Below are 17,942 nucleotides of genomic sequence, written 5' to 3' on the forward strand. Positions count from 1 at the left end.
CACCATGGTTTTTCTGATAGCTGGTAGGAGCCTTTCTCCTAGTATAAGTCTCCTTGTCTCCACCTAGCCACTAACTTTCATGGAACCTATAAAAACTCATTTAGAGACCTTTATCTCCTTGTTGTATTTGGTTGAACTGGGTTTTGGCTGAAGGCTGCCAAGTTTCTTAGGGACAGAGGGATAGGGTGGCACACAGAGAGACATACACACATCCAGAGTAAGCACAAACACCTGATTCTGTTATATTATAGCTGCATAAATCAGAATATAATACTAAAATCAATTGAGTGGTATATATTTAAGAAAATGGACAATGAATATGGAGATAAGCTATCCCATTCCCTACTATTTTGTTTTATATTTCAAAAAAAGGTGGTAGGATCAAAAGCCCAGCTGAAGTGCATCTAGACCAGTGCACGCAGCAGGGGCAACAAACAGGAGGCACTGGAAGCCATTGTACAGCTGGAAAACTATGATATAGTTGCAATCATGGAAACACGGTGGGATGACTCGCACAACTGGAGTGCTGCAATGGATGGCTATAAAGTCTTCTTAATGGTTAGGCAAGAAGAGGTGGTGGGTTAGCCCTGTATGTTAGGGAGTGTTTTGACTGTCTACAGCTTGACAATTTGGTGAAAGGGTTGAGTGTTTATGGGAACGAATCGGGGGAAAGGCCAACAAGGCAGATATCACAGTGAGATTCTCTTACAGACCATCCAATCAGGATAAAAAGGCAGATGAAATATTCTATATTCTATGAGGAGCTGGGAGCAGTCTCACAATCGCTAGCCCTTGTTCTCATGGAGGACTTCAATTTACCAGATGTCTGCTGGAAATACAATACAGCAGAGAGGAAACAATCTAGGAGGTTCTCGGAGTCAGTGGAAGATAACTTCCTGACACAGCTGCTGAGGGAGACAACTGGGGAAGGCGCCTTGATGGGCCTGTTGTTTGCGAACAGAAAAGGACTTGGGATGATGGGATGGTCTTGGGCATAGCGATCATGAAATGATAGAGTTTTCAGTTTTCAGAGAAGTAAGTGGAATTGCTACCCAGGATTTCCAGAGGGCAGACTTAGGCCTGTTTAGGAACCTGGTTGACAGAGTCCCTTGGGAAGCAGTCCTGAAGTGCAAAGGAGTCTAGGAAGGCTGGACATTCTTCAAGAAGAAAATCTTAAAGGCACAGGAGCAGGCTGTCCCTGTGTGCCAAAGTGGAGCTGTTGGGGAAGAACACCAGCTTGGCTGAACAGAGAGCTTTGACTGGAACTCAGGAAAAAAGAGAGCTTATGACCCTTGAAAGAAGGAGCAGGCCACTCAGAAGAACTACAAGGATGTCATGAGGTTATGTAGAGAAAAAATTAGAAGAGCCAAAACCCAGCTAGAACTTAATCTGGCTACTGCTGTAAAAGACAATAAAAAATATTTCTATAAATACATTAACAACAAAAGGAAGGAAAAGGAAAATCTTCATCCTTTACTGCAGGTGGGGGGAAACATAGTGACAAAGGCTGGGGAAAAGGCTGAGGTACTCAATGCCTTCTTTGCCTCAGTCTTTAATAGTAGGACCAGTTGTTCTTGGGGTAGCCAGCACACTGAGCTGATAGACAGGGACAGAGAGCAGAATGAAGCCTCCATAATCCAAGGAGAAAAGATTAGTGACCTGCTACACCACTGAGACATACACAAGTCCATGGGGTCAAATGGGATCCACTCAAGGGTACTGAGGAAACTGGTGGAAGTGCTCACCAAGCCACTTTATCAGCAGTCCTGGCAAACTGGGGAGGTCCCAGTTGACTAGAGGTTAACAAATGTGATGTCCATCTATCAGAAGGGCTGGAAGGAGGATCCAGGGAACTACAGGTCTGTTAGACTAAACTTGGTGCTGGGGAAGTTTATGGAGCAGATCTTCTCACAAGGACAACTAGGTGATCAGGCCCAGTCAACATGGGTTTATGAAAGCCAGGTCCTGCTTTACCAACCTGATCTCCTTCTATGACAAGGTGACTTGCTTAGTAGACATGGGAAAGGCTGTGGATGTTGTTTACCTGGACTTTAGTAAAGCCTTTGACACCATTTCCCACAGCATTCTCCTGGAGAAACCGTCTGCTCAGGACTTGGATAGGCGTAATCTTTGCTGGGTAAAAAACTGGCTGGATGGCCCAAAGATTTATGGTGAATGGAGTTAAATCTAGCTGGCAGCTGGTCACAACTGTTGTTCCCCAGGGCTCAGTACTGGGGCCATTCCTGTTTAACATCTTTATCAACGATCTAGAGGAGGGGATCAAGTACACCCTCAGTAAATTTGCAGAAGACACCAAGTTGAGCAGGAGTGTTGATCTGCTTGAGGGTAGGAAGGCTCTACAGAGGGATTTGGACAGGCTGGATCAATGGGCTGAGGCCAAGTGTATGAGGTTCAACAAGGCTCAGTGCCGGATCCTGCACTTGGGTCAAAAAACCCCCATGTAATACTACAGGGCTAGGGAAGAGTAGCTGGAAAGCTGCCCAGCAGAAAAGGACCTGGGGGTGTTGGTCATCAGCCAGGTGGCCACAAAGGCCAATGGCATCCTGGTTTGTATCAGAAATAGTGTGGCCCGCAGGGACAGGGAAGTGATTGTCCCCTTGCAATTGGCCTTGAACACTGTGTTCAGTTTTGGGCCCCTCACTACAAGAAAGACATTAAGGTACTGGAGTGTGTCCAGAGAAGGGCAACGAAGCTGGTGAAGGGTCTGGAGTACATGTCTTATGAGGAGCAGCTGAAGGAACTTGGGTTGTTTAGTCTGGAAAAAAGAAGACTCAGAGGAGACTTTATCACTCTCTACAAGTGCCTGAAAGGAGGTTACAGTGAGGCGGATATCGGTCTCTTTTCCCAAGTAACAAGTGATAGGACTAGAGGAAATGGCCTCAAGTTGTTGCAGGGGAGGATTAGATTGGATGTTAGGAAAAATTTCTTCCCTGAAATGGTTATCAAGCATTGGAACAGTCTGCCCAGGGATGTGGTTGAGTTATCATCCCTGGGGGTATTTAAAAGACATGTAGATGTGGTGCTTAGGGACATGGTTTAGTGGTGAACTTGGAGTGTTAGGTTTACAGTTGTACGCAATGATCTTAAAGGTCTTTTCCACCCTAAATGATTCTATGATTCTATATTGCCCATTTTGAATATTCTGCACAGAGCTCTCGATTAAGGCAAGCTGTTTGGACAGACAGAAGTGAAGAAGCAGAGGAAAAAGATTGGAGATTTTCTCACTTTTAATTTTAAAATAAAAGAATTTTGTGTTTGTGTGATGCTACTAGAGAGAGAAGTTTCTGTATACAGTACACCAACTATTTTCAGCAGGAGACTTCTTTTTTTAAATCAGAAAAGTAATGTGAAGACTGGAGTCAGTGTTGTAATTGATATGCAGAACTGGGATTTACTTCAGCGTTAATCACTTAGAAGTTACAACACTACTAGTTTAGTCATGTAGGTTTTCCTCATACCCAATGGAGAAAGATATATGGAAGGAATTAAACTCTGTGAATGACTGTCTCTTCATAGCCTGAGGATTATATGCATACATATCAAACTTTTAGATGGACAAAGTTAGTTGGGAAGCAGCTCACTCTTACAGAGCAACCTACTGAATCTGTTAATACCAGGATGAATTTTCAGTATTCATATGATCCATAGATTTGTATCAGTAATAATATTAAACCCTTTATTACCTGGACAAAGCGAATAATTAAGTGATAAAGTCTGAGAATTGAAGTCTCAAAAAACTTCAGCAAAATGGCAAGCTTAGCTTCTATTTATAATTGGCATTTGCACTAGGTACAAAAGATGTTCTCCAGATGTCAGAAAGCCAGGATACCAAGTAATCACTGGGTATATACATAAGTGTATGTAAATGACAGGAAAGGTAGGAAGGACAGAAATGGGACATATAGTTTGCTGCATGACTCTGTCTCCGATTTATTTAGGAGAATAATAATAATGGCTGTATCATCAAATTCAGAGTTTGATGGAAAGGAAATAATGAAACCTTAAAAGAAAGTCTTCAAATTAAATATACGCTATCTAACAGATGCCTAGACATATATTTCATTCAAAGTATTTCTATAGATTGATACTATAAACTCATTTTTATATGATGTAACATCTGTGTTTATTTTACTGAGACTGCTGGAATTATAAAAATAATCCATTTAAATTTGTGTCATACAAACATTTTGGTAAAAGAAAAGTTGACATCTCAGAGAAAACCTGAAGATCTATCATTTTTATATGCAATGTATTTTCCGTATGTGTTTCTTACGAATTTCTTTTTTTGTTTTGTATTTTTACTTACTCTATCAGCTTCCAATGTAAGAAAGTTTTGATGCAGAATACACTATACAGAAATACAGAAATCTGTCTTACCTTCTGGCTCCCTGATCTTACGTCCTGCTGCAGATTTTCGTAGCACGCTCCGTCCTGAGTTGAACAAGCTAGTTAACTCATCAAGGGGACTGGTCAACGACCTTGAGTTTGTAGGACTGTATGGAAATGAAGATGATGAATTTGAGTTCGATTTCCTGTGATCTGCTCTTGCCACCTTTGGGGAGTAAGGCAGTTTGGAGAATGGAGAAGATGAGCATCCAATTTGAGCAGGATTTGGTCTCTGAGGTACTTTTGACAGATCTGAGTTTGTACTTGTTTTCCCTGTATTAATCAGAAAACTAGCACAAGCCTCTGGAGGAAATGCAAAATGTGTAGAAGCCCGGTAGGAAATAGGAGGTGGTACTGGAGGAGGAGGTGGTGGGAGAGGAGGAGGTGGTGTCGAAGGAGGAGTCACTTTGCTGGAAACATTGAACACAACCAAGCCTGGAGATGCTGGTCTTTCATTCTCTCCTTTCTGGCTTTTGGAGTACTGTGGTGATAATGGACTCGAGCCTTCTGACTGCACAGGGTATTTTAGGTTGGTTTCCAAGACAGGAAGCTTTTTGACTTCTAGTGGTGTTAGGGGAGATTCATCAGAAGCAGGTGAACATGTGACAGGAGTTGGAGGAAATACAAGAAGTGGTGGCCTGTGGGGGAGCAAGTTAGGGAAAGGGGCTGGAATGTCACATGGGTCTTTATAGATCAAAGCTGCATGACTGTTTCCATCCAATATTCCATCTTCAATGTTAACACTCTTTTTGTTTTCAAACAATAGAGGAGGAGATCCAGTCACTACTGGAATTATTCCATTACCATTGCTTCCTTCTTCTGGTAGAAAATACTTCATTTCTTCATATACAGACTCTCCTTGTTCTGGACTTTCTGCTTCAGCAGAATTGCTCTTCATTGCATTCCCTACCATTTCAATATAGACAGGCTCATTTTCTTCTTCTTCTTGTGACATATAGAGATTCAACATGCCATGTTGTGGCCCATCAGAAGCAGCTGCTTTCTGTACTGTCACAGTGTCATAACCACCTGGTTTAGCTACTGTGCTTGCCTGTTTCACATCCCTGGGCTTTTGGCCAGGTATTTCTTCATAAGAGCCACTAAGTTTTGTATTGGGACTTCGTTTTGGTTTTCTGGGAGGTATTTTCTTCATGGTACTATAATCATCGCTGTGTGGCCTTGGACGGGTCAGTACTAGAAAAGTGAAAAAGGTCTGTGTTATTAATAGATCAGTTTTTTTCTTACACAGGTCTAGTACTTTAAGCTGTCAAATATTGCCCTTAGAGTTTTACAATGAGCAGCAGTCACAAAGACAGGGATTCAGTCAAAAGTATAAATATTTCAGGGAATGAAATATAGAACTTTCAGCTTCCAAACCACAAGCCTTTGCTACCTGGGCATATAATCTGTTTTGTTAATGTCTACTGCCATTAAAAGATGCGAACTAACACCTGAGGAGATATCTTTTGAATCCAAATGCTCACCGCAAGATCTGTAACACATGGAAATATGTGCTTGTTATTCCTCTGCCCCAAGGGAAAGGGGCATGCCTTTAACTAGGAGTTTCAGCATGGAGCTACTCTAATACACGTTATTGCTAGTAACTGAAGTATCCCCCTTCTATGTAATATCTCTAAAACTCTAATTATAGACAGATATTATACCTATGTCATCTTCTTTCATACTGCAGGTGTGGAAATAATTTATAAAGTTAGGAAATCCCATAGCCTAAGGGCAATTAACTAAAAAAACCCCTAAACTAGATGTCTTTTCACAGCCTCCAGGCATGTATGGGGTGGAGAGACTAGATACCTTGGTAACTGGTCCTTTAAGATCAAAATTTTTTGGTGTAAATCAGAGCTGGTTTTGGACAAAGACTCAGGAAACTGATATAATTCTTGGAAAATTAGTACACTCCAAAGTTGTTGTGTGAGTGTATGCAAGCTTTAGTGCTAAGACCACACACACACACACATATACACACACACACACACATATATACATATACATTGTCATTCTTTCAAAAACCTTTGCTGAAGCTTTTTGGTTAAATCAATCATCTCTTGCAGAGCTGGGCGCAGAAAGCCAAAACCACCACAAAGCTCCTTAAACCAGAGTAGTTTAAAAGTATTTTGGACACAGTTCATTTCTCTTTACACAGAGCCTGAATGAGCAAGGAAGAGGTTAAGAAAAATGAATTTGCATCTAATGAACTGGACATGAGAACGGAACTTATTTTGCAAGAGGGAGCTGCAAAGGTTTCCATCCATTGTATGCAGGATCAGAGAATGGTTATACATAGCTTTAAATGCAACCTGAAGGATCTTCCCTGATAAACCTAGAGGATCCTTTACACAAAGCATGACAAGTCAGACTTATCAAGCAAAAGCAGAATACATTCCTTCCCTTCACCTTCCACCATTCATTTCAAGGGGGAAAGAGAATAGAACAATCGAACTCAAAACAATTCTATATGCACTATAATGCATTGAGACACTTTGGGACTTTCATAGCACTTTCTTTCCAAAGAAGAAATTCACTGTAAGCAAGTTATGGCACAAACATAAACCACTGAATGCATAAGTTATTCATGTGAACATAGAGAAAAAGTAGGAGAAAGTTTAATGTTTGACTTGGTGAAATTCAGGATTTGAGCATTCTGTTTTAGTGATGCAAGATATTCTAACATGAAGTTTGAAAGGTCAAATAAAATGGTCAGTGGCGTAGAATAGATCAAGTTGACAGATCATTTGTCTCTAGAGGGAGTTCTGCAAATAGGTTTTGGTTGTTGACAAACTAGGCGATTACAACACATGAGTATTATTTGCTGATTGGGAAACAAATGACAAATTGACTAATTTTTATTTACTGCCACTGAAATATTTCAGGAAAGCAGGACTTTTCAAAGGTGCTTGACCGTGTTTAAAAGGATCAAAGTGAAAAAATTAAATCAATTATGCAGAGTAACATTTGTGACCGTTTCTCCCTTTCTGCCTAACCTTCATTAGCGGTTTCCTTAGAAGCTGCCGACAAGCAAGCACTAACAGCCTCATACGAAGCGCTCAGTCGTGTGTTGGGGTCCCTCTTTGGTTTGGGAGGAGGCTGTTTCCTTGGTGATGGCAGGCTATTGCTATCATCCATGCTGAACACAGAGTGCAGGGAGGGAGATCTGATGGATGACCCAGCCGCAGAATGTACCAAGCCATCCACTGCCATGGGGACAGGGACAGAGCTGGAATGAAAGTGCTTAGGCGTTCGACAGCCGGCAAAGCTGTCCTCAGAGACCTTCCCACCCTTGTCTTCAGCTCTGAAAACACAGAAAAGAGGCCCAGATGCATTATTCAGGCGATAACAATGAACCTGCTCATGCAAACATAACAACAGCTTTTTGGTAAACAATCTCACAACTCCCCTGCTGTGTCGAGGGGATGTGTGTAGTAATCTTCTGACAAACAAATCCAGATCAAGCTGCTAGCTTTCTTCCATTTCCTGTTTCATGATAAATCAGGACACCGGCCCTTTTTCACACAAATGCAGCCTTCCTTAAGCAGTTTCATATTGTTGATCAGACATTCACTGAATGAATTGTTCACACTTTGATTGTTACACACAATCAAAAGCTGGGTTTTCAATCTGAATGATAATTTCTGGGAAATCCATTTAATAGAAAGTTACTGAGGCAGCAAATGCTGAGCCTTTATCATTATTTTCTGAAAAGACAACTATAAATTCTATTTAGATAATGCAAATCTTTAAAATATTAGATGACCCTTTCAACTGGCTGCTTGAAAATTCCACCCAGATATCTATGGATCTTCCTGTTTAAGCTTAATTATTAGCTATAATTTTAATAATATTAATTATGACATCATGTTTAGTTATTTAAATTGCAGTTTTGGAGTTTTACTTCTTCTAACTTTTTCCCCTTTTTTTTTGCTATTCCAATGTGTATTGAGAAATGATGTTTATCAGCTACTTCCAACAAATTGATTTTTAACAAAAATTCTTGTAACATTTTATCCCTGAAAAAATCAAAACACTGAAAACCTTTTAACTTAGAGTGGTAATGTATTAGAAAGAAGATGTCTATACTTCTATTTTACAAACAAATCCCTGAGCATTTGTTTTTTTAAAATGTATTTCTGCACGGCAAATCACCAGCAGAGCTGGAATTCATGCACAGGATATAGCCAGCTGCCCATGTAGTAAATGAAATAGCTAAAGATGAAAGCATGGTGCTCAGTGGATAATTTGTTTTCACTGTAATGTTTAATTACAGTCTTTCCTACAAAGGCATTTCCTCCAATATGTAATCACTGGGATATTTGAAGCTAATTAAGCAGATGCACTGCCATTTTCACTTTAATAAAAGTCACTGACAAAAGCAATGAAAGCAAAGGGAATTGTTCTGGATGAAAATTAAGTTCCTATGGAAAAATAAACATTTATATGTCCAGCAAGTTATAGACACATTCCTGCTATAGACACATACCTATTAACTGCAAATGCTACCTCTGCTCATTCAGCTGTCTGAGAGAAAAGAGATCAGGGACCCAGTTCCTAGAGAAAGGCTCTCCAGCATTTGCTGGTTTTGTAAAATAAATATTCCTGAAAACTCAGATAGGAGTTAAAAATATCCCATATTTGCCTATTTTTAAATTACAGAAATTCTCCTCACAATCAATCTACCTAGTTCGATAAGTAATCAGGATTTCTTAGCCTGGACTTCATTGTATTTTAATGCCTTCCTAGCTGTTTTCCAGTATCTTGGAAATTTCCCAATGTTGGAATTTTAACTTAGAGGAATTTTTCTTTCGTTCTTTTGGTTTGATGAAAGTTCAACTATAATCTGTTTATTGTAGAATTAAAAAATATTTATGTAAAAAATAAGTGCCTCAGAGACTTGAATAAGTTCCTATAAAGCTTAGTGTCCCCTAAATAGGATATTAGGGGTGTCCTTAAGTTTCTAGACTTAATTAACTGATATACAGAAAAAAAATAAGGCGCAACATTGATTCAGGCTCAGCATATACTTGAGAATCCTCTTGGAATTTCTCAGTCATTTCTATGACTTCCGAAGCAGAGAAGGAAATCACTAAAACTGAAGAAATATTTTATTTCTTCACAGTAGATGTTTTCTCATCTTACCTTTTGTGGCCTTCTTCGGGTCTGTTTCTAGCCTCTAACTTTTCCCTGTGATAAGCAGCATTCATCTCATTGCGGAGCCGGTCGTTTTCCCGAGCAATGTCAGAAGCATTTTGAATGACCAAGGCATCATATGTTTTCAATCCCATATCCTCAGCGTTCTGCAAGAAGCTTTTGATTGAGGTGACCTCTTGCTGTTTGATGCTCATCTTCTGTAGCAAGCGCTGGCGAGCTAGAAATCCTCTTACAACTACCATAACAGAAGGATAAAATATGGACTAATGAAAGACAACTAATTAATTGATGAATAACTTAATATTACTGTGTCTTCAGCTGTAAATATGAGCGAATCCAATTCAATCAATGTCTTATACAAAGAACAAAAGAAATGTGCTGGCATATAAAGAATACACTAAAATGGAGCTCTCTGTTTTCTACTGCCAGTGCTTAAAACAAAGAACTGACAGTAAATTTATTCATAAATTTGAGCTATCACAACTCAAAAATTTACTTTCACTGAACATTATTTTTTACTACATTACAACTGGAAACTTAGATGCTACAGATTGTGAAAGCACGCATTTACATTACAAAGGTCAAAAGATCATTTGCTTCAAAATAAAACCCTGAATAAATGGTTGTGCATTCAGTGCAGTACCAATTAAATGATTGTTTGACTTTGGCCAGCTTTAAATATTTCAGTGTACGTAAAAAAAATAAAAATCATAACTGAAACAAAAGTTCTTAGTTTGACTTGAAGACCTTTTTTTGTTCATTTCCTTTCAGCAAAAACAATTAATCTAATGCAAATTTCTCACATCATGTTGTGCATTTTTCAGTTTAAAATTTTCATCTGCACTGCATCAGCTTTATGTTATCTATTAGGCCTATTTTTCACACTCTCTGTCAGCCTTATGTTGGGAGAAGATTTTGGTGTATCTCCTGTAATAGCTTTCTGTACTACTTTTCTCAGTATGTACATTCATTACAACACGTTCTACCCAACCTAAATATGACCTAGTCCCCTGAATTTTCAGAAGTACCCAGCTGATCAGAAACACAAGGCACAGGGACCTCAGTGGCCGTAATGAATTTGGTACCAATTCAATCACTCCACCTGCAACAGGCTGTATTAGCATTCTCCAAGAGTATGTTTTGGCTTTGAAGGAAGAAATACGCTACCTAAAGGTGCTTTATTTGTGTGTGGGTTTTTTGAGTTCCACAAGATCCTGATTCTTTCCAGAACTAGAATCACTGTGTACCTCACAGGGAAGAACCGGTTTTAGAATTAATCACCTGTTGCCTGAAACATTTTTGATTTTCAGTACATCAACTTACACGTACCAAAACCAAATCAACCTTCATCATTGCTTATTATGGTTACTCTCATTCTGGTCAACTGAAAGTTTTTCATATGTGAAGTCAGCAGGCAACAGCCTGTATAAGATGTTTGTTCGAGTTTTGGGGAAAATACTGAAAATGTTAATATTAAGATTGTAAGATTAAAAATGCTAAAATGCATTAGGCCTTTTTAACAATGCAATTAAGTTTCAGACTTAGGAACACTGCAGAACAACATTAAATGACAAAGAGTCAGGCTGAATTAATCCAAAGGAAAAACGTAAACACAGAAAGATACAACTAGTCTTCTGTGAATCTAAAATGTTATTGAATAAAATAAACAGCTAAACCGGAAGGCAATGTAGGGCATTTTCTATCACCTTCTATGTCCTTGTTTAGATATTTAAAATAAGATTTTTTTTAGAGATGCTCAGTGCCCAGCTGATGAAATTGAAGAAAGGTTAACGTTAACATACTAATACTGCTCCTATTCACTGGATTTGGAAACATTCAGGTTCAGGTACTCTGAGATTATTTATAATGGACAACTTTGAAGGTTTAAGTTTTTATAATTGAAGACAGCTATGCCATTTTCAATCCCTCTAGTTACATTCTATAAAATCTGGCTTCTTTAAACCTTGAAACATTAATGCACTTACCCAATTTAGTTGAAAAGGAAATTAACAGTACAGTTATTTGTTGACAGTTTTATGAGTATTCACATTGGATATACATGTTATTGAGTCTGAAACCATAATGTTATGGTAGCAAAGGTAATGAACGCATGCATACAACATTATCAGAGTTCACTGCTCACAAATATGAAAAATTAAAAAGAGCTTAATAATCTAAAATTGCTCCTTCACTTCTAGTATTTTCTTTAAACTTATCTGCTGCAGAGCAGTTAGGGTATTTGACAAATGGTTAAGCATCAAATCCTGGGTGACTTTGGAAAAAAGCCTGTTTTTTAAAGTAACATTTTTACAAGTGTGTGTGTGTACATGTGTACTTTTACCTTGACCAAAAAAAAAGGGTCAGTAACACCACTAAGGCTAATTAGAAAAATGAAATACGGAGGTCAATCCTCTGGTAGGATTGTTAGCAGTCATGGACGATGCAGAGTAACCTGCTAGGATGGTCCAGTAAAACAATATCCAGTACAGGTAGCTGTAGCATTTAGCTACTGTACAGCTACTCTGAACTATGAACTTTCATCAAAATTGAGATGTTATGAAGAATCATTCAACAAAGTTTTGTCAGGAAGGGTTGTCAGACAGTTTTCTTTTGCACACTTTTTCATAAACGTAGTAACTCAGGTTTTCATTAGAAGATGGACATTTCACCACATTTCTTTCTCTGTGAGAACATTTGAAAGATTTTGTCTTCAGTTCAACACAGAACAAAACCCCAATTTCACAACCTCAAAAACTGCCGTGAAATGAAACTGTGATCTCCTAGACCTTTACTGTTCAGCATCATCAACTACTGTATGAGTACTAAGATTGTCTTCTGAACTTGATCCTCATTTATGTAGATCTAAAATAATTCTCACTTATGCAAATTAAAATAATTGAGGTTAGCACCCAGAAGGCTGAAAAATACCTACTTCTTTACAGTTCATCTAAGGATAAGGATCAGAATAATCAAAATTAAAGTAGACCATGATCTAAGCTATGTGAGAAATGCATTAACTATTGTGTATACAATGTATTAAAGTTAATTCCTAATCTGCATGAACTCTGATGGAAGAGCTTCAGCATGATGGACTTTCCTACAGGTACAAAAAATTTTCTCAGTGATTCAGTAAGGTCAAAATTTCCTATATGAGACCAAAAAGGTCTCATTACCCATGGAAAAAATATGACAGTCACTAAACTCACAGATCCATTTTCACATAAGAAGTGTTTCTATACATGCTTTAACTTTAGTTTAACTCCTTTTTTTTTCCTGCGTAAGTTAACTTTCCGGATAACAGAAAAAGACTTATGTGGTTTGCTTTGTTTTGTTTTTCCTCAAATTTATGGGAATGATGAAAGGATTGCTAGTAAGACTGAGGTAAAAACAGTTGATAAGAATTTTGTGTAAGACCTGTTTTTCCTTTGAGTTAAATCCTTATATGATATTACATTTTAAGCCTGATACAGAAATTATTGACTAGTTTGGCTATTAGTTAATATGCTATCAAGAGACATCTTCTAAAGTTCTTGGGATGCAAAGGATGAGGGGAGAGAAATGTGGATATGCAGCAGGATTGATAACATTACTCAGTAAGCATCACCATCCCAGTGTAAAGTCTATGGATCACAATTTTAGGATTACATAAGAACAATGTGCAGGTACCCTATACCATTTCAAACCTGCCAGAGCTCTTTGGCATGCTAAATCTGAAAGTTTACAATTGTACCTCTTTGCAAAGGGCAGCTTATTTCATGAGCTAACATTATGAAAGGGATGTCTAGCTACTCTTATGCAAGTTCCTGATTTTCTCAGGTTTCCTAGTCCATTAAAAACATGAAGATGAGACACAGCTTTGAAAAAAGCTTTGAACACATAGTTTTGGTGAAAATGACTTTTCAAGTTAGCTTAATTAAGGAGGGCTAGAAGCAAAAACAACAGACATATTTTTGTAAGGATCCAGGAAGACCTATTATCTTCATTCTTCAGGCAAGGTTTGGCAGTCATCTGTTCTGCAAAACATGGACATATCTGAGGATGCTTTACATTTTGGTGTAGGGTTATATTAAAGAACTCTGTTTCCAAATTGGACTCTGAAAGGTAAATACTTCCTTTCTTTGATAAGTCAGCATGAGAACAGAAAGAGGATAAATCACTATTGCTTTTCTAAATGTGTGAATACAACAGGGTGATTTGCATAAAAAATCAGGCCCAGGTTATACATCCAGCAGAACTGTGACCTGTGTTAACTGTCACTCTCCACATTCGTTCCTGAACTGCTATTATTTTGATTTCACTTGCTTCAGGTTTGCTCTTGGTTTCCTCTTTTTCACTATATTCTCACAGTGAAGAACAGATAGTTAAAATGAAAGGGGTTTATATATTCGTAAGTCTGCAGTATTATGAACCTGACTAAAAAACTCAAAGGTATTTGTCTTTTTAATTTCCTTTTAAAAAGGTGATAATGGGAATTGTTGCAGACATCAGCCAATTAGATAAATAATACATTGTGTGAAGGAAGCTTCTTCAAACAAAGTAATATTCACATTTTCAGCAGTTATTTGAGATTTTGATAGGAAATGGAACAGAAGTAACAGGAAATCAGGAGGCAGTGCACAATAACTCCTTTTTAACATGTGCCAAAAAATGTCAGTGTGACCTTAGTAAAAATGCAGGCATAAAAGGGGGAAAAAAATGCCTAAACATAAAACACTAGCAGTCAAATCTGAAATCTGTAAGAAAAGGGGAAAAATAAACATAACTAAACAAATTATTAGGTCTGTATTCACTGTTGATATACTTGAACACATTGCAATTTTGTATCATTGTAACCCTATTTGAGTTGCAAGAAGTTAAAGGTGATACTAATGCCTTGAAAAACCACTGAACATATTTTAAAAAGGAAATATTCAAGATTCCCTAAGTTTTAATTACAGTTAACAGTTTGTCATAAAATTATGTTTGACAGACAGGAAGCACAAGCATCACCAATGTTAATATCATCTCAAAAAAATCTGTATAAGGAGTCAGCTGGAGATATGTATGTAGGGTAATGCATAAAAAAACCCCCAAACTAATTTTTTTTTTTTTTTTGTTATGCAATATTCTGCTCGGTGTACAAAGCAGCAGCTCAGGAATACTTGTTCTGTAATTGTTACCTTTTTGGCAGGTTATAATTTTCTTCTGAAGCTGAAGGCACAAATCGTTGAGATGGTCAGCTTGCCAGTACTTAAGAAACACTTTTCGGACTCCTATCTAGAATACAAACAGTAGGGAAACCTTCACTATCAACAGAAAAGGCCAAAATGATGACAGGCAAATAACGATAGTATGTATACAATCCAGCTAAGGGTTGAGATGAGTTCTGCAATTTGAGAACAGTACAATGCGAATACTTGTACAGAGACGTAGTACAACTTGGTTGAATAAAATATGTATTTGGAAAGGATGAGCATGCTGTCAGACTCACAGTCCCCCTTCAGTTCCAAAAACGTTCAGAACAAATACTACAACCTTCATGTTAAATACAGGTTGGAAAAAAAAAAAAAGCAGCACATTCTGCATGTAAGTACACAAATGTGTTAGACAACATAACAGTGTTAGGCAACATAACAGAAAATAAGGTTTGGCTTTAATAAAACAGGGGGCTGTGGGCAAGGAGAAAGGTGACAAGCCATAAACCCGTGGAGCAGAAAATGGTAACTGATAGCTGCCATCTGTGGAACAGGAAGAATTTAGCCCAAGTTGGAGGATGGGAGAAACTCAATGCCATTATGAGAGATGATTCCTAATGTCCAGTAAAATTATGAATCCTAGTTCCCAGCCTTGCATGTTGAAGTTGTGCTGCAGCTCTCCTTTTAGAACCAAATCTAAGAAGTCAGAGATGGAGCGACTAATTTGTGAAAAATAATCTAAGTATTGATTGAGTGTATGAGCTTATTCTGGTGCTGACTAGTTGCTTGGTTTAACTCATCTTGTTCTTGAGGGTCTTAACAATCACTAGATGCTCTTCCCCCTTTACAGAAAAATTTAGCTAGCTAGACCCAAAGAAAACACCTTCCTTTTGATACCTTCTGAACATGCTGAAGCAATCCTTAAAAATTCTTTTCTGTATAATCTTCAAAAGCATTCCTTTCTAATAGCCTCAAAAAAACCCCAGACCACACACAACCTCGCTACTCTGAAACCAGTAAGTAACTAAAAAACCTGGATAAATAATGGCTTTTATTATACCATTCTCTTCTCAGGAATTCTATAGAAGAAACTTACCTTCACTTCTTAGAAATAAAAGGACCAGTATCAGAGAACTGTGCTACCCAGGGAAGATTATAGCTTCTGTCTAGCTACTAATTTTGTATGGCTAATAGGCATACTGATTAATTAATCCAAGTCTGGCTGAAATTGCAGAAATTAGTTCTAACTCTTGTTTGTCTGCAGCTTGCAAGCTCATTCTCTTATCACTGCATCATCCTGCTCCAATGTTGTATTTTGCAGTATAGATCTGAGAGACAGGTATCAGCAGGGAAATCTGCACAACTTTTCAACTAATTGTTTTTAATCCAAACACTACTGTCAGATGTACATCACTGGTAGTGATGAACTACAGAAAGCCAGGACATATATATCATGTCTAAACTCCATTGACAAAATTCAGAAATGACTGGGACACATTTTTGTCCCTTGGCTTCCCTTCTCTCTAGAGAAAAACTATTTTGAATCAAATGTTTTAAAAAGTTTCTAATTCTGAAGTTTGAGCTGGCAGACAATGATGGTGCAACTGTTAGTCTTTTAGTTGAAATCAGATGTACTCAAATGGCAAAATTAGAATGCTTTCTAAAATTTTTTTCTGTTACTATCTCTTTTCACAATAAAATAGGCTTTTTTTGTGTTATTGCAAAGTGTGTGAAGGCAAGGTGATAAAAAACACATTTTACTTGTCTTGCCATTGTAGAAACTCATAAATAGGGAATAGGCTTTCTTTTCATGGTGGAAAATATCTGGAACAGCTATTTTAGAAAAATGTGCAGCTACAGAAATACTAGTATAACTTAGCTATTCCAGAGTAGCTCCTCTATTCAGACCATCTGTTCTGGAATAATCCTTCTGCTTACAAACTTGAATTTTTATTCCAGAACATTACCTTTTCCTAGATCCTGCTTCTGCAATGGTAGCTACCCTGGTAAAATGATGTGTTTATATTTACTTAATAGATTATCTTGAGTGATGCCTTCCAATTTTCAACTTCATGTTCATCTGAGGCAATCTCACTGAGATTTCATTATGCTCTCATACTCTGCTCTTAGAGACATACTCTCATCCTCACTTTCTTGACCGGTGACATACAACAAAATTTTTCACTTTTCTTTCTGTGCTTTCAAAATTGTCTCATTGCCTGGTTGTCTTAGCAGTCTGACTTCCTTATTCATCCATTTTCTGTTCTGGAATCTGCTTCTTTCCCAGGGCTTGCTAAATTTCCTTAGCAATCTTTCTTTTTGTCCCCATGTTTTTTCCTTCTTATTTCATCAAAAAGTTCTAAGAGAAACAGGTAAACCACTTTCTTCTTCAGTTTAAATTTGCTTTTCTTTTAGACATCTAATTCTGTATCATGAACAAGCAAACTTTTCATGTTTTCCCAGAAAACCATGTCAATTTTCTCCTCTCTTCCCAACAAGTATTCTATTTTTGTCCCTTCAACTTTCTTCCAGGACGCCAGAACTCCACCTTGACTCCTCCCACTACATCCATGCTGTCACTAAACCCTGCAAATTCTGTAATAACTGCTCATCAAACAACTATTTTTTCCATCCATCTTGTCAAAACACATATTGAACTTCCCTTATTACTAGCTTTGGCTACTAAACCCTCCATCTTCTTGTTCACACCACCTTAAATCCAGAATTCTTCTATGAGAATTACTGAATTATTATTCATATGGTTAACTGTAATTAAATTATCATGTAGTTATTATAATTATCATTTGTATCTGAGTAGCTCTCAGACAACCAAAGCCTGGATACAAATACTTAATAAAATCATATTATTCTACTCTGATTACATTTTCTCTTTATACTCCACTGTTCCTTTCCACAAACCCTCTATATCACATTGCAGTCTTTTTTTCCCTCTCTGTCTCAGGCCTATGTCAAATCATCCACCTTTTTCCCAATTTCTATCTCTTTCCCTCCATTCCTCAAAATGCATGTTTCTTCCCTTACTTCCTCACTGGATGTCTCTAAAATATTCCTCTGTGCTAGGGCAACATTATGTCTCTGACAGTAGAAAGGGGATGAAAAGCTATGTTTTAATAGCTTAAAAAAGCCCTGATTACTAGCAATGCCAATGGCAAAATTAACAACCATGTTCTTGATTAGTTT

General features: G+C 37.7%; 1 protein-coding gene across 4 annotated transcripts in view; it reads right to left on the reverse strand.

Moving 5' to 3' along the window:
* Nucleotides 1-17,942, reverse strand: part of MYO16 (myosin XVI) — a 405,417-nt gene that overhangs the window by 39,206 nt on the left and 348,269 nt on the right. For all 4 annotated transcript variants that reach the window (XM_074930682.1, XM_074930690.1, XM_074930699.1 and 1 more), the window contains 4 exons: nt 14,727-14,823; nt 9,556-9,802; nt 7,407-7,714; nt 4,399-5,601 (listed from right to left, as the gene is read on the reverse strand). In XM_074930682.1, the coding sequence (XP_074786783.1) occupies nt 4,399-5,601; nt 7,407-7,714; nt 9,556-9,802; nt 14,727-14,823 (1,855 nt within the window). The remainder of the gene's footprint in view (nt 1-4,398; nt 5,602-7,406; nt 7,715-9,555; nt 9,803-14,726; nt 14,824-17,942) is intronic.

The sequence above is a fragment of the Athene noctua genome, chromosome 1, assembly GCF_965140245.1.
Source record: "Athene noctua chromosome 1, bAthNoc1.hap1.1, whole genome shotgun sequence".
Classification (NCBI taxonomy): domain Eukaryota; kingdom Metazoa; phylum Chordata; class Aves; order Strigiformes; family Strigidae; genus Athene; species Athene noctua.